Raw genomic sequence first — 18,168 nt, forward strand, 5'->3', positions numbered from 1 at the left:
AGGTGTGTTGAGGCAAGTTGGAGCTAAACTCTGCAGGACACCGGCCCTCCAGGACCGAGTTTGGACACCCCTGCTCCAGTGTATAAATTCAATATAGATTAATCATTGTTAAAGCTACAAAGTTACTTGCAAGGGCGGGTATTTTGACATACTTTTGTATGTATTTGCCCGTTCAGGCAGCTCACGCGGCTGTCTGTGCACACGCTGTTCACACAGAACACCGCGCGCGAGTACTGAATGTAGTTGTCTTTCGCCCAAATGCTTTTTAATCGCTTGAATTTTAAATTAACAAGTCTTAAAAACACATGCAAATGATAAGTCGTGACGACGCTGCAGTGGCCCGATCGGGTACGTGACAAATCCGCCTACTGTCCCGAACATCTTTCACGTTGGCCATCGGGCAGTCCTTATTGTCGAGCCCTGGCAAGGCTTCATTGAAAAGAGCAAGTGCAGTTCTGGACATTGCAAATGACAAAGAAACCTTGTTTAAACAACCAGTTAACCTCGAACTGACATCTTCAGGACATTATTGTGTGAACTTGAGAGATTACAGTCATCTAGGTGAAAAGGAGACAAGTGAGAGCAAAACACAAAATGAAAATGAAATTCTTGCTGTGACCGAAAACATAACAACAAAAGAAAAGGAGAGAGTCCTGTTGAAACTACACAGACAATTTGGACATGCTTCAGCTGATAGACTGCAAAAATTACTGGCCTGCTCAGGTAATCATGATGATGAAAGCAACACAATCCTCAAGAACATTGTTAAAAACTGTGATACATGTAGCAGATACAGCAAGCCAAAACATAAGCCTGTTGTGAGTTTGCCTATGGCATCAGCCTATAATGAGACTGTGGCTGTGGACTTACATGAGCTTGAGCCAGGGAGTATGGTATTTGCATGCTATTGACCACTTCACACGCTTCAGTACAGGGAGTATTGTCACCACAAAGAACCCAAAAGAGATAGTGAAGCACTTTATTCACTGCTGGATAAGTGTTCATGGTCCTCCATGCAGACTGTTTAGTGATAACGGAGGTGAATTTAACAATGACGAAATGAAGGACATGGCTGAAAAGTTTAACATTGAAGTTAAAACAACTGCAGCAATACAGCCCATGGAGCAATGGCCTTTTAGAAAGGCACAATCAGACCCTCACTGAAATTTTGCTGAAAGTGAAGAGGGACAAAAACTGTGACTGGAAGACAGCCCTAGATTGGGCACTAATGGCAAAGAACTATGCACAATGTCCATGGTTATAGTCCCTACCAGTTAGTGTTTGGGCAGAACCCAAATCTGCCCTCTGTCCTCACTGATAAGCCCCCGGCTCTGGAAACAAGTAAAAGTACTTGGATAGCTAAGCAAATCACAACACTACATGCAATGAGAAAAGCATTCACAGAAGCCGAATGCTCAGAGAGAATCAGAAGAGCCCTTCGTAAGCAACTGCGGCCCGTTCATGACAAATATGAAATGGGGGACAAAGTGTATTATAAGCGAGTAGATTGTAATGAGTGGAAAGGTCAAGGTGTGGTCATAGGCCAAGATGGTGTGGTGGTATTTGTCAGGCATGGCGGAACCTATGTTCGGGTGCATCAGTCTAGACTTAAGAAAGGTGGATGACCCACAAACAAAACTGGAGAAGACAGAAAGGGAACAAATGAAAACATGAAAAACCCACAGTAACACCAGCAGCAGATACTCATCCATGAGCTGTGAAGGCCTAAGACTACAAATTGGCCAAATGGTGAAATACACAATCAAAGTGGACAAGCTCACACTGGGAAAATCCTCAGCCGAGCAGGAAAAGCTACTGGAAAGCCCAAGAACTGGTATAATTTGCAGTACAGTGAGCCTGAGGAAATTGCTGGGACAACTGGATCAGTCGATCTAGGACAAATGGACAGTGTTCAGGTGATTCCTTCCGAACATGCTAAGTTGAGCACTGACTACAATGAGGATGATATATTGATAGTACATGATGATCTCTTCATGCCTGCAAAAAATACAGAACTCAGCACCTGGAAGAGAAATAACATCTTTGAAGAAGTGAAAGATGAAGGGCAGAAGTGCATCTCCACGAGATGGGTGTGCACACTAAAAGAAACAACTGCTGGAGTTGTACCTAAGGCTAGACTTGTTGCGAGAGGCTTTGAAGAAACAAACACTCAAGACCTTCCCAAAGACTCACCTACATGTAGTTCAGAGTCTCTAAAAATGATCATGGCAGTCATATGTCAGAATAAATGGCAGCTAAACTCCATGGACATTAAAGCAGATTTGAATTAAAACAACTGCAGCAATACAGCCCATGGAGCAATGGCCTTTTAGAAAGGCACAATCAGACCCTCACTGAAATTTTGCTGAAAGTGAAGAGGGACAAAAACTGTGACTGGAAGACAGCCCTAGATTGGGCACTAATGGCAAAGAACTATGCACAATGTCCATGGTTATAGTCCCTACCAGTTAGTGTTTGGGCAGAACCCAAATATACCCTCTGTCCTCACTGATAAGCCCCCAGCTCTGGAAACAAGTAAGAGTACTTGAATAGCTAAGCAAATCACAACACTACATGCAATGAGAAAAGCATTCACAGAAGCCGAATGCTCAGAGAGAATCAGAAGAGCCCTTCGTAAGCAACTGCGGCCCGTTCATGACAAATATGAAATGGGGGACAAAGTGTATTATAAGCGAGTAGATTGTAATGAGTGGAAAGGTCAAGGTGTGGTCATAGGCCAAGATGGTGTGGTGGTATTTGTCAGGCATGGCGGAACCTATGTTCGGGTGCATCAGTCTAGACTTAAGAAAGGTGGATGACCCACAAACAAAACTGGAGAAGACAGAAAGGGAACAAATGAAAACATGAAAAACCCACAGTAACACCAGCAGCAGATACTCATCCATGAGCTGTGAAGGCCTAAGACTACAAATTGGCCAAATGGTGAAATACACAATCAAAGTGGACAAGCTCACACTGGGAAAATCCTCAGCCGAGCAGGAAAAGCTACTGGAAAGCCCAAGAACTGGTATAATTTGCAGTACAGTGAGCCTGAGGAAATTGCTGGGACAACTGGATCAGTCGATCTAGGACAAATGGACAGTGTTCAGGCGATTCCATCTGAACATGCTAAGTTGAGCACTGAATACAATGAGGATGATATACTGATAGTACATGATGATCTCTTCATGCTTGCAAAAAATACAGAACTCAGCACCTGGAAGAGAACTAACGTCTTTGAAGAAGTGAAAGATGAAGGGCAGAAGTGCATCTCCACGAGATGGGTGTGCACACAAAAATAAACAACTGCTGGAGTTGTACCTAAGGCTAGACTTGTTGCGAGAGGCTTTGAAGAAACAAACACTCAAGACCTTCCCAAAGACTCACCTACATGTAGTTCAGAGTCTCTAAAAATGATCATGGCAGTCATATGTCAGAATAAATGGCAGCTAAACTCCATGGACATTAAAGCAGCCTTTTTACAAGGTAAAGAGTTAACTAGAGACATTTACATTCGCCCACCACAAGAAGCGCAGAGCAAAGAAACTATATGTAAGTTAAAAAAAATGTGTTTATGGCCTAACAGATGCTTCTTTATTTTGGTATAATAGGGTGAAAGACACCATGCAACTTGGAGCTACAGTGTCAAAGGTAGATCCAGCAGTATTTTACTGGCTGGATGATTCCTGCAACGTGATGGGGATTCTTGCATCTCATGTGGATGACTTTATTTGGGGTGGTACAGATGCATTCTCCACAACTATCATTCCTCAATTGAAAGATGCCTTTCAAGTTGAACGGGAAGAGCATGACAGTTTCAGCTATATTGGAATAGAAGTATATTCTCTGGAGGATGAAATACATGTACAACAAGGAATGTACATATAAAAATCTGCAACCCATTCCAGTGGACTCCACCAGAGCAACACAGCGTAAAGCTTCACTGACAGACGTTGAGATGGGCATGCTAAAATCAAAGATTGGACAAATATTGTGGGTTGCCAGGCAAAGCAGACCTGACATAATGTGTGACATATCCATCTTGGCATCTAACACAAAACATGCTACTGTTCAGACCCTGCATTGTGCAAATAAACTAATCAGAAAATTAAAATCATCAATGGGAAACCTTCCAGATGGTGGCACACAGGGTGGACATTTCATCATGCTTATGGGAGAAAATGGAAAATTCTCACCTATATCCTGGCAGTCAAAACGCATCAGGATTGATAGTGCAGTTTTCCTCGCTACACTCTACTCTGAGATTACCACTGGTGGCTGCTCATGCAACAACTTGCCCATTGTGTGTATAACAGACAATCATTCCCTTCTCGATGCTCTCAAATCTACAAAATCTGTCACCGAAAAGAGACTGCACCTAGAAATCAGCAGTATGAATGAGCTTATACACTGGAACTGTTCAGCAGATCTTGTGGTCAGCCACCAAAGAGCAGCTAGCTAACTGCTTGACAAAAAAGGGGGCATCTGCACTTGGCCTTCTGAAAACTCTCAGCACAGGCGTTTGCCATCTTAAAGCCTGAAAGGATTTAACAATGATTTATGTTTTGTCAATGTTTAGTCATTCAAACTAACTCTCTAATGTTAACTAGTTATACATAAAAAGAAAAGAAAAGAGGGGAGATTAAGTTATGTTTTATCTTCTGTGCATGTGCGAAGAGCACCATTTTGGGTTAGCGCGTTTTTTTTGTAGTTCAGTTCAGTCCTGTATACGGAGCTGCTGTGGTTGAACGTGTTTGAGCAGTAAAGAGTGTTATTGCTAAGAACAGTTGTGGTTATTGAGTCAACATGATGACTTGTGCATGATGCATTTCTGTCTTTGAGAGTAACTGCTTTCTCTGATTCTCTGCTACAGTTCGGCAGTGTGGATCAGAAACTGGCACTTGCGACTCGTATCCGTGGCCATGTGTTGCCACTGGCTCTGCAGATGTACGGTTGTCGTGTGATTCAAAAAGCTCTGGAATCCATCTCTTCTGACCAGCAGGTAATTGTAAGTTGCCTTTTGTTTTCTTTCCACATTACACATTAAACCACAATGTTAGGGATTGTTTGATTGTACTGTAACTTTCTAAAGTAGGCTACAGTCCACTAGGATTTAAAAAAATGTTTTTGAATACATTTAAGTCTACATCTATTAAAACAGAAAATGTTTAGAAATGGTAGTAGTTCTCAGAACTACAGAATGAGTAAATGTTTAATTGAAGGTTTTAATTTTTTATTTCTCATGTGTCAGAGTGACATCGTACGGGAGTTGGATGGCCATGTGCTGAAATGTGTGAAGGATCAGAATGGAAATCATGTGGTGCAGAAATGCATTGAGTGTGTCCAGCCCCAGGCTCTTCAGTTCATCATTGATGCCTTCCAGGGACAGGTATCAGCTCCACAGACACTCAAAACACCCAGAAACAGGATTTACTTATATGGTGGTGGTGACCAAATATTGATGAATATTATTGCATGTATGTTAATAAGTTTCTTTAAGAGCCTTTGTAGTCTACTGTAGTCCATATTAAAAACATGTGCAAAAAAAAAAAAAAAGAGTTTTTGCTATACCATTTATACCCTGGTAGAAATGTTCTGGCTATATATTTTGTGTGTGTGTGTTCCAAATTATTCTCTTTTATTGTGGATGTAAAGCACTTTGTGACGTGCTCTAGAAAGGTGCTTTAGAAATAAAGTACTTACTATATACTATATCAGTAGACAGGACTGCTTTGTTACTTACACCTGGGGCCAGTTGCATAAAATACTTAGACTAGTATTACAGGTTAGTCATCTAATTTATTTCTTCAAGACTGCTCATACTGTATCCAAGTCAGTTGCATTAAAACTTAGATTGGTCTAATTTGAAAATGTAAAAGTAAGACTGTTCATCCTTTATCTAACTGTTAGTTGGCCACACTAGTACTTAAAACAAAGGTTTAACTTGGTAGCTGTATCTATAACTGGCCCCTCTGTGTAACGAAGAAACCGACTAATATGAAAATGCTGGGTGAGCCATGCCATAAGTAAAGATGTGAATTAACAGAATGAATTTAGCTCTACTTCAGGTTCTGCCTAGTTGTTCGTTTATGATCTTGTCTTTTAGTTTGACTTTAAATCTCAAATAAAATTTAATAAAATTATACTATACAAATTAAACTATATTGTGATAGGAAATTCTCATACATTGCAAAATGATTTTGGTCATACCTCCCTGGCCTTATATGTTGGTATTTAAGAAAACCACTAATAATATGATCAGTGATGTAATGTCTTTCTAGTGAACTGGATGCAACATGATGTCTGTTAATGTTTTTTTGTGTGTGTCTGTGTGTAGGTGTTTGTTTTGTCCACTCATCCGTATGGCTGCAGGGTGATCCAGCGTATCCTGGAGCACTGTACCCAGGAGCAGACCCTGCCCATCCTGGAAGAACTCCACCAGCACTCTGAGCAGCTGGGACAGGTATGACTTCCTGAATGTGTCATCCGGGAATTCTAAGAATCTCTGATGTTTACCACTCTTGCTGTAGTTCGTTTCTTATTGTGTGGCCTCTTTTCATCTTTCAAAAAATAATCCTAGTAGAAAATGTCAAAATTAATAATAATAATGAAAAAGTAATGAAATGTTGCGAAGTGCCAAGATTGGCAGCTATGGCGTTATTTTAATGACAAATGTCGAGAGCGCATTATTGTAGCGCGAAAGCACATTAATACAATGCGCGAGCGCGAATCTCTCCGCTCGCGCGCGGATTTCCTTTGCTCTTGCACAAAACCGGACGCGCGCGCTCAGACGCACTTAAAACATGTCTCCTCTCACTCAAACTGTGTCCTGTGCACTCTCAAATCTCTCTGTGCTCATGCGCTATAGGCTTTAACCAATCAGACCTCCACAACTGACCGAGTGAGTGAACTGAGCCTGGAATTCTTTTGACAATCAAAGATGGATAATGGATCTTTCATTTCTTTCCAGTTTAATAATATTTAGCAATGTTAATGAAATGTAGCCTATAGAAATGGCCAGGAATTGGGTGCTTGGATGATTTGTACATAACCTCTGTCCAACTGCTTGGTCTCTGAGCAATTTATCTAAAAACAACATATTATAGCCTATGGCCCTAAAGACTTTATATAAAACTATAGATCCAACTTTTTAAAAGTGCTGGTTGATAACTTTTGAAAACGTTTAATTCAGGTGTGAAAAGAATTAATATCTATAGCGCATGAGCACAGAGATTTGAGAGTGCACAGGACAGTTTGAGTGAGAGGAGACATGTTTTAAGTGCGCGCACTCTCTCCGGGCGAGAGCAGTGTCGATCTGAGCGTGCGCGTCCGGTTTTGTGCGAGAGCAAAGGAAATCCGCGCGCGCGCATTGTATTAATGTGCTTTCGCGCTACAATAATGCGCTCTCGACATTTGTCATTAAAATAACGCCATAGCAGCTGCCTTATAAGGGACCGTTTACACAGAACATGTTTTAGCATTCCACGCTGCTTCATTTTCCATTGCTTTTCTTTATAAACATACGCTAGACAGAATTTGACTGTTGTGCTTACATCTATTGCACTTGCATCTATTGCAGCATCTAGTGCAAGTCACAGTATTCTAAAAAATGCAGAGCTCAAGTTAATGCATCTTAATCTTGCGACTTTTCATTCCACTGCCCTGCGTCTAGCTTTTTTCAATATAAAAACGTTCTGTGTGAATGGCTCCTAAGGCTGCATCCAAACATGTGACTGATTAGAAACGGTCCTCATGGCAAACAACGCTTACTCAAACGCATAAGACTCGACTAATGCTCAGTTAATTTCAGTGCAGTGTTAGCATGTTGCTGAGCTAACACAACTCTGCTCTTAAAGACCCTGCAAAATGGCACAGTTGTATTTTATTGAAACTAGAAGTTGGGGAGAAAAGAGTCTTAACTACTTTTTTTGTTTGTTTGTTTGTTTGTTTGTTTTAAATTGCCAATAGCTTTTAGAATCATTGTTTACTGCTAGAGATGCTGGTATTTAGGAGAAGGGACATTATAATTCTATAGTGAGTTTTATTTGACAAAAAATTATATAAGCCTTTTTAGTACACAGAGACAATATTTTGTGAGATTTTATTTTGAAATTTGTATATCTGCTTAATCTTTTATTGAGTGAAATAGAGGATTGTTCTGTGATTGCCTTATTTCTACATTATTAAATACATGCAGTGCTTCCCTGTAGTTAAAATCGGGTAACTTAACTTGCTGCCTAGTTTTTGTATTTTTGTAGTTTGTGCCTATGATGCCTAAAATGTTACACTATTAGGTAGCTCACCCCATTAGGTTTGTGTGTGTGGGTAAAGCATTATTATTATTATTATTATTATTATTTTATTCATTACAATATAATTATGTTTTGAGTTTGATCACTTTATAGACAAGTACACTTGTTCATTGTTCCTTCTGTGTGAATGGAAAAGAGGCCATGCAATGAGAAGAGCTTAGGGTTGTAGTACTTTGTGGGATAGGGTGGAGGCGATTGCATGATGTTTTCTGCATGACTTGTTTGTTAATTTTATACCTTTTTACCTACTTTGAAGTAGCATTCAATTGCTTTGAAGGATGTTCTTATGTCCAGTTAGATGTGCTGATGGATTTTTATAATGCAAAACATTACCCACCCCTTGCCCCCTCACTTATTTTATCTAGAAATATCAAGGCGTTTCATTGGAGATGACCCCCAAAACATATTATACAGTGTCCAGCGATGCACTGTTCAAGGTCAGAGTCACATGCCTTCCTCCCACTCACAAGAACCTCCTGGCGTCTCCTCGTCTACCTCCTAACCAGCCTGTGTTTAACACCTAGATGCTTCTCCAGTTGCTATTTGCATTGCAGGGTTCTTTTCACTCACACTTTACCTTACACGACTTTCTTCCTTAATGGCTGCCACATCTCTACTTTCTGCCTAAAACCCAATCCTAATATATTATAGACCTTATTAGTGTAGACAACAATTAATTTGACACAAGCAAGCCTGTGAGATATAGGAGTATATAGTGTTGACTACCAGACTACCAAAATTCTGGTATTGTGACAATACCAGTAAAATTTCAAGATATTGTTACTAATACCAATTTACTATACTATATCATAGTAATGTAGTTACTTTACAATTTACTTTTTTCTACTTCTTTTTTTTTGTTTTGTCCCATTCGTTACTGTGGTTATGTATTTACATCATGTCTGCACTTTCGGTAGGTATCTTGCATGTTGACACATTAAAGCCTGATTCATAATGTTATATCAATCAAAAACTAAATGCTTAGGTTTGTGAGGCACATAAATGTAAGAAAGAGACAACATAGCTCTGATTCGATAGGGAGAGTGACAGTTCTATCAGTTGGCCCAGGGTTATTCTGCAGTCCTTATTGTTGAGTCCTGACATATTTGACGAACTGTACATCTAACCCTCACAGCCTTGTTTGTTGTCATCCAACTAAATAGGAACATTTCTCTTAATAAGGTCTAATTTCTCTCTTTTAATGATTTTTTTAATCACTTTGTAATTCAGTGTTTCTGGCACTTTCAATAATTTACCGTTTCTGCTCCACCCAGAGCACCTCAGACCAACAACTTGATTTATGATGTGCATCCTTAATAGTTGAACTAATCTTGTGCAAATAAGCCTACCCAAAACAATAAAGTAGTGACTGTTCCTTCAAATTTGAGGGACAGGTAAGATAGACATAGGGTATAGACTGAATCCCACAGCTTCTGACATTGGCGTACGCGTTTTTGCCACCTTCCAAATGAATGTTGGTCTGTCTGTATTTGAGTGGGTGTTGTGTGGTTTCTTATAGGGTTATTCGCCAAATACCAATTAGTAGGATCAATCATTGCTTAGATAAAGTGGAAGTATTAATATATCAATGGCCATGGGTTGCTATTTTTGAAATCACCCCTTTGAGGGCCTGGAGATTTCAGCTTTTTTAAGGTCAGTTGTTTTATTGTGAAGGTATGTGGTTAAAGTAGCCTTGCTCAACCTTGTTGTACTAGTATTTCATATCTTGTTCTGTTTGATGTTTATTTATTTGAGCTGTTACAGTAATATTATGTCTTTCTTTCTCCCTCCCACTGTCCTTTGCCTGTCTCCACCTGCAGGATCAGTATGGTAACTACGTGATCCAGCATGTTTTAGAGCATGGGCGTCCAGAAGACAAGAGCAAGATAGTGGCGGAGGTCAGAGGGAAGGTTCTGGCTCTGAGTCAGCATAAATTTGCAAGGTCAGTTAATCGGAGAAAACTATGTTCTAGAGATGAAATGGTATGATTTCATATCATGATTATAGTGACCAAAAACTTTCTAAAATGCTTAATGTACTAAGACCAAATTTTGAGGACCAAATTCAATATACACATTAATAAAGCATACTATGTACAGAAAAGCAGTAGAGCCCAGAATTTGCACGGAATGCGCAAAGATTCACATTAAGCGTTTTCCTCCCATAAAACCATTATAAAGAAAAAGGTTAACGTGGCTAAATGTATTAAGACCAAATTAGGTATACAATTGTACTATTTACAGGCAAGTCGTGTAGCCAGAATATGAACTCATTGAGCAAAGTTTCATATTAAAGGGATAGTTCACCTTCAGTTGCTGGTCCCCATTGACAATGACAAGTCAATGGGGACCAGCAACCGAAGGTGAACTACCCCTTTAAGCTGTTTCCTCCCATAGAAAACCATTATAAAGAAAATGCTTAACGTGCAATTTAGCACACTGTGTTTATATTCTAGGTTCATCTGCCTGCCTGTACTTTGTATATGTTTTTATTGTTCACTGAATTTGACCTTTTTATTATACCACTGTCTTTGTCCATTAAGCCACATTAAGTGTTTTATTTATAATGATTTTGTATGGGACGAAAACACTCAATTTTGCGCGTTGCGTTCATATTCTAGCCATCTCTGCTTGCCTGTATATGGTTAGTATACACCTTATTGATGTTGCAGAGTGTGGTCTTTTATTATCACCATCTTACTGCATTAAGTCATATTAAGAGTTTTCTTTATAAAGGTTTATATTGGGGAGAAAACGCTTAATTTTCGTCTTTCAACTTGGAATGTTGTACCATTGTCATAGTAGATAGTGTTTTATGACAAGAGAAATGTGTGAGAATTTTTTTGTCTTTTCTCTCTCTAGTTGTAGGTTGTGCATTAGCCTAAAGACCAGCTTAATTTAGCAAAACAATAATTTCAGGGCTATTGCGAGATAAAGGCTAATGTTTTTTTTCTGCCTTGCGTTATAATGAAGGCTTTGTGAAACTGATCAGCTTTTCCAGTTCATTTAGATTTGAACGACTACTTTTATCTTATACTTACTGTGAACACATTTCCTATGAACACATTTATGCCTATGAAAGATGATCAAGCCAATCAGAGTAGGTATGGGGTGGAGCGACTTGGCTACTTTTAGCCTTGAATGTAACCTGGTTGAGAGAAGAGCACTATTATCATTACTTATCGAAAGAGACAACCTTATCAGTTTAAAGGTATCCACATAATATCTATTCAAGTTCAATCCAAGTAATACTGTTTGTGTGTATATTTATTATTATTATTATTATTATTATTTAATTCATAGGTAATAACCAATGAAATTTCAATTACATTTTGACCACTGAACTAGGAAATGTCCCTGGTTTCCTTAAAATAGTTTGACCAGAAATTTGGTCATCTTAGTTTACCATCCAACCGGTAATCATTTAACCCCTACTTTTATTTGTTTTGTTGTGAAGGCAATGCTAAGTTTTCTTTCTATAAATGTTATATTAAAATATTAATAATATAAAGAACAATATAAATAGTACAGTGTTTAAAATTTATCTAGAATTTATTTATCTAGAATTTATTTCTATAAAAAATTGTACAGCATTGCCTAGTTCATTTCGGTTATTTTTCCTAACCGACAACCGACGCTCGTTAACTGACAATGCAGCCTGTTCATTATCATAATCAAATACAGTCAGTCAAACATATGGAAAAAAACGATGTAGTAAAAAAAAATGTAGTAAAATCTGTGCCGTTAAGTGTTATCACCGCACCGCCGTGATGTTATGCAAAACATATTGGATATTGGAACGCGAGTGAAGTAGGCTACATAATAAATAATAATTTGCCATTCAAATACATCGCGAATAGTTTACAGTGTTTATTATAATGTTTGTAAACATTTCGTGTCGGCAATAGGCCTATTTCTGAATGAAACTATAAAATGCGACTTATACGTGACTTATGTTTTTTCCCCCTAAAAAACAATTTTTTTTATACGCGTAGCGTATTTTAACCATGCAGCAAACCTTTTTAAATATTTTGATAAATTACTGAAAAAATAAATAATGAAATGACTTTTTAAACCGTTTAACTGATTGTATTAATCTGTCAAAATTCTTACGGTCGGTTAACTGGTTAAACGGTTAAAATGAACATCCCTAGCATTACCTCATTCTCAGGACTAGTTGTTTTATGGTATTACAGTACAGCTTTTATTTTCAATCAACAAAATCAAGGAGAGGTAATAACAGTAAAACACCCAAATTAACAGTGCACTCACAATGTTTTTTTATTTTTTATTATTGTGTTATTTTCAAGTACAATTTTTGCATAATGTATTAAATATTTAATATATTATGTAAAGATATATAAAGATAACCTTTGGTCATCTGAAAACTCAAAATGTCCCTTTATTTTGTTTGTGTCTGTCTCTTGTAGTAATGTTGTTGAGAAGTGTGTGATTCATTCGTCCCGTGCGGAGAGGGCCCTGCTGATCGATGAAGTCTGCTGTCAGAAAGATGGCCCTCACAGTGCCCTCTACACCATGATGAAGGACCAGTATGCAAATTATGTAGTGCAAAGAATGATTGACATGGCAGAACCTGCCCAGCGCAAGATCATCATGCACAAGGTATAAGCACAGAATGCTGTCGCATCAGTAAAATAATTGAAGAAAAGATTGAAAACATAATCATCACAGGCAGTATTTTAAACCGTTGCTGTTGTCAATTTCAGATTCGGCCCCATATTGCCACTCTCCGTAAATACACATATGGAAAACACATCCTGGCTAAGTTGGAGAAGTACTACATGAAGAGTGGATCAGACCTAGGCCCTATTGGGGGCCCCGCCAACGGCCTAATGTAAGGGCCTCACACCCAAACCACACCCCTTTCCCTCAAAACCATGTCTGTTATGGGCATCTGCTCCACCGTGGAGTTCATACCCTTTAGGGATTTTACCAAAAAAATAAAAGGAAAAGAAGTAGGCTTCACCGAAAAATGCTGAAACGTCTGACCAGTCCCTGGTGCAGTGCCCATTATTACCTCCACCACCCCCCACTAGAGAGTGCATGGTCTGTAAGCTGTTTCCTGGGTAAAGCACAACACCTTTGTTTATGATGTAATTGATGTGACTGACTGTTTCCTTTTTTCTTTTCTAGTAAATATCTTGTACATTTTTTACCTTGTACATTCTCTGAAAAAGAAATGTTTGCTGAAAATTTAAAGTTCTTACAATTTACACCAGCAAGTGACTTTATAAGGCCAAACTGAGTGATCCTTTTTAATTACTTTGTCTTTTTTTTATTTTTATATCCACATTTAAGAAGTGTGGTACATTTAAGCCCAGTTTTAGCCCGATGGTACACATGCCAAAGCTGCTGATGAAAAATAATGAACCAGTCAGCTTGATCTTAAAAAAATCTTGCTTGTAGATGACCACTTCTGTCTGCCATGCCATTGAGTTAGTTGTGTTACGATATTCTCAACCAATCATAGAGCTTTGCTACCTTTAAATGGGAGTTGTATCATTCAGAAGTGGTTTGAAATATCTGCAATTGCCTCATGTGTGCATCTTATTTGATTAACTGCTCCGGATTTTTTTTTCTTTTTCATTTTAAGTGTGCGGTTGCAGTATACTATATACCCCACTGACCAAGTCTGTTGAACACCTATTGTCTTGGCTCACTATTATGTTTCGAATGAAGTGTAAGGACACCAGTGCACCTGCCATTTTACACAGCTACGAGTTAGACCGATACCTGGAATTTTTCCATTTTGGGGTGTGTGGGAGGTATGCGAGGCATGCAAGGGGTGGGGAGATTTGGCATGCTGTGTCTGGATATTTAATGTTTTAATGGAATGATTTTTCTTTGTCATCATGTTTGTAGAACATCTGTCTGTTGAGTAGTTTTTTTGAACACTGCCCTAGAAATGGTATGGTTGTGTACTGATTATCATCTCTTTACATTGTAATAGCTTAGGCAAAATGTTTAGCATTTTCATGTACAAGTACAAATATTAAATTGTTGCTGTTTTCGGGTGTGGGTGGAGACGGCTCTTGAGTTTTAGATGATGCTCTCCTGGGCAAAGTGGAGAAGTTGGTAGGCGACGTCCCTGTCCTTGGAGTCATCCAAGGACGTTTGGCTTTGGAGCAAGTAGAACAGAATTGATTTCATGAACGTGAGACGTTGCGGGGTAGGATCAGATGTGCTGCATTCAGCAGTGTAGATTGAGAATGTGCAAGAGTATACTTTTCAGAGAATAGACGTGGGGCTGCCGTTTTCTGCTTCACAATTTTTCTGTATGGCTAATATATTAATGGCTTTGGTTCCTTTGCTTCATATGAATAAATGTAGAATACATGTAGTATATGTGGAGTTAAGTGTAAGTTTATTAGTTAAATAGAAAAAAAATCTAGTTGTGATGTTGGACAGGCCTTGCTAAATTGCGTAGTGATTTGCTTTTATTTTGTCTGTACAGTTGTACATTTGTAAACGTTAACGCTGTAAATGGAATGTCTTTTACACTTTTTGGGGAAGAAAAATCAAAAATGTGCATTTTGATGTGTGAATATTCATCACTCCTTTCCCTTTGAATATAAGTATATACAGTTTTCTTTGAACAAGCGTTATTTTAAAGAAAAACTTTTTATGCGTCACAATCTCAAGATGGTTTTGTTTTTAATCAGTTCTTGGAAAAGGTCAGCCTCTTTATGTACCTGGAGCAGTGACACCTTCTGTTAACATAGTCATTTTGACGTGTGGCAGTTGAATAAAATAACAAAATTTATGAATTTAAAGAAAGAAAAAAAAACATGGGGCTGTCTTTGGTTCTACCTGCTACCATGGAAATTTCACAGGACAGGACAAGAATTATTTTTGTATAAAGGAGTGCTGTATTTTGGAGCAGCCACTAACTTGTAAGCAAAATAATTGTAAGATATTGTCAATTATATAAATATGAACATACGAGTTTTGTCACACTGTCAAAGTCATGTACATTTTCAGGTGGCCTTATGTACATTTCCAGATGTTAGATGAGAAAAGAACTCTTTTTGTTTTGTTTTTTTGGAAGCAGAATTGTGACTATGTATGATTAAACTGTTCTTCTAACATTTGATTTTTGTGTCTTCAGCTTTTATTATTCACTCTAAATACATTACACTCACTGCACACTCATTGACAGCTGAAAGGAATGTTCCTGGTTAAATATTTCTAATTGAAATGCTTGTGGCCTGCTGTCGATTATCACACAAAATATTTTAATAGTTTAATTCGGCTTAATAAATATTTAACATACAAAATGTTTTATGTTTAGTAAAAATGATACGAAATTAAAGGGGATATAACACACAGTTTCTGCCAATCTCGCGCTAATCTTGAGTATCTATTGAGTAGTATTGCATCCGTATCCGAAGAGTCTTTAGTTTTATCAGCTTTATGAAAGAAAGATCGTTTAGGTTACTGACGTAACCCCGGTTCTCTGATAACATGAAGTGAGGTCTCTCACTATGGGAACGCCTCAGGCGCAGGGGCGGATCTACCAGGGTGGCAACTGCCACCCTAAGAAAAAGCTGTGCCACCATAGACTCACCCCACCTGCCACCCCAGAATTATAACAGAATAAAATATAAATGTAAGCAGTGTTTCATGTGCTACTTTTCAGCCGCGGCGATGACAGCGTAACGCAAAATAATGGAAAAAAAATGTAATAATTAAAACTGTGCACGATGGTTGCACGCGCACGCAGTGTAGTCGGCTTCATTAACAAATGACTCTTATGAATCGGTTCTTTTTGAGTCAAAACCACAAAGCGCGGCCCGGTTCACTAACGAATTGTTTTTACATTTGTTCGTTAATCAGATAATTACTGCTTTTCAGGTAATTAAGAAGTCCTCTGAGAAATCTAATCCCGTCCGGATATGTCTGAGATTCATCGCTTAATTGTTTGGTGATCCGATTCTCCGACCGCTCGCTCCACTTTCATCATGGATATAAGTCGTAACAATAACATGAAATCAAAAAGAAGATGCAGATCACGGAAACTAGTAGCAGCAGAGTTAGGTAAGAACTGATTTTAGTTGGCACTTTTTTTTGCCCCCGAACCATTCATTCAGTTTTCAAAACAAAGACGCATTTCTCAAAAAGTTTAACGAGTTGCCTAAGTTAAACATTACATTAGGTAGCAAAACTGATGACACACACCAGTCAGAATCTCTGCATCCTAACAACGGAGAGAGCTGAGCCAATCATCTACAGGGGGTTTATACTTACACATACAGTATAATTACAGTACAGTACCAGTACATTAGATAATGGAAATTTCACTATTCTATATGTACAGTTGAAGAACTGAGAAATGACTGCCTAGAGATATAGCTAGTCTTGAGTCAGGAGACCAAACTGCTATAGTACTGTATACTGTAATGAAATTTGGCCAAATGGGCAGAGGATGCTAAATTTACTTTTTTAATTTAATTTTATTACTGTACTATATTGTGGTGCATGCCAAGTTCATACAATTTGAACTTTTCTAGTGCTTGCACACATAATCTTTACTTGTCACACAATTTCTTATTTTCATAAAACACTTTTTGCAAAACAACACACAATTCTCTATGTAACACAAAAATCTAACAGTAATTAATATTATGGCAAAGGTGTTTGCAAATGTTTGCTTTTGAGATGTGTTTGTGATATTTTAAATGCAGTGCTTCATTTAGCAAGAGATGTGAGACATTTTGCATTTTGTGTGTGCAATTCTTGGATTTGTGTGTAAAGTTTTGAAAAAAGAGGCAAAGTTTTGACAATGTGTGTAAGCAGTTGAAAGAAAAAAATAAGAAAAACTGTAATAGGCCTAACTAGATTGAAAAGTTTGAAAGACAAATTTATGCTGGCTTGTCTTAAAGTCTTGTTTAAAAAACATAAATGTTTGGTCAGTTAGATGTTCTAGATGTTTGGTAAAGTGTTGCTAGTTGGTTGCTAGGCTCTTGCTCTGCAGTTGCTGGGATGTTGCTAGAGTATATGGTTGATATAGTTTGTTCTGGGTGATTACAGACATTCCCACCTCTGTTAATAACAGAAAATCAAACATTGTTTTCAAAACTGATCCAGTTTCAGTACTGTGATATTATTGCATTTATTTCTAATGTTAGGAAATTCAAAAGTTTTTGTTGCTCTTAAACTTGCACTAAACATGATTATACCATCTGATCTAAGTAGCCTATGTAATTTTAATAGAACCGCATGTCTTCTTTAGTCATACAAGCTCAGAAACATTTATAACCTGTTTAAGTTTTTTATATTGTGTATCATCTTGGTGCCATGATGGACATTGAAATGTTGTTATTTATTTTTCACTTTAAACAGTATAGATGATTACTTAATAGTAATACAATATTTGTGAACACAACTGTGTATGTCAGACCATAAATCCCCAAAAACTATGCATGGGGGCTTGCTTTGGTGTTGCCACCCCTCATGGACCCGCCCCTGCAGTTATATATGATATGAGAACAGCAGGGCCTGAATATAGGGAGTACGTGTTATTTAATAAAAATATAATTATATTTTCAAAATGACAATTTTTTTATCAAACAGTCTGTGGGGCTAACATTTTTTTTTATATTTATAGATTATAATTTTGTAATTCATAACTATTGATTATATTCTTTTTTAATTTTAAGCTAAAACTGCCTGTACTCTGATTTTGCTGTAAAAGTTTAAAGCAAATTGCTGTGTTTGACTGTGGGGCATTTTATCCCTATATATATATATATATATAAACAAATTACATATATATATATACTGTATATACACTGAACAAAATTATAAACGCAACACTTGTTTTTTCCCCAATTTTT

At 37.8% G+C, this 18,168-nt stretch overlaps 1 protein-coding gene across 4 annotated transcripts in view; it reads left to right on the forward strand.

Moving 5' to 3' along the window:
- pum2 (pumilio RNA-binding family member 2) overlaps positions 1–15,423 on the forward strand; it is a 63,842-nt gene extending 48,419 nt beyond the window's left edge. Inside the window, exons 17-23 of one of the 4 annotated variants that reach the window (XM_016445242.1) lie at positions 4,874–5,008; positions 5,252–5,389; positions 6,338–6,463; positions 8,678–8,749; positions 10,133–10,254; positions 12,742–12,934; positions 13,039–15,423. In XM_016445242.1, coding sequence (XP_016300728.1) covers positions 4,874–5,008; positions 5,252–5,389; positions 6,338–6,463; positions 8,678–8,749; positions 10,133–10,254; positions 12,742–12,934; positions 13,039–13,170 — 918 coding nt within the window. In that variant the 3' untranslated portion in view covers positions 13,171–15,423. The remainder of the gene's footprint in view (positions 1–4,873; positions 5,009–5,251; positions 5,390–6,337; positions 6,464–8,677; positions 8,750–10,132; positions 10,255–12,741; positions 12,935–13,038) is intronic. The other 3 variants (XM_016445243.1, XM_016445244.1, XM_016445245.1) reach the window with 3 other exon arrangements.
- Positions 15,424–18,168: the final 2,745 nt, after the last annotated feature.

Source organism: Sinocyclocheilus anshuiensis, unplaced genomic scaffold (assembly GCF_001515605.1).
Source record: "Sinocyclocheilus anshuiensis isolate Anshui unplaced genomic scaffold, SAMN03320099.WGS_v1.1 scaffold2089, whole genome shotgun sequence".
Lineage (NCBI taxonomy): Eukaryota > Metazoa > Chordata > Actinopteri > Cypriniformes > Cyprinidae > Sinocyclocheilus > Sinocyclocheilus anshuiensis.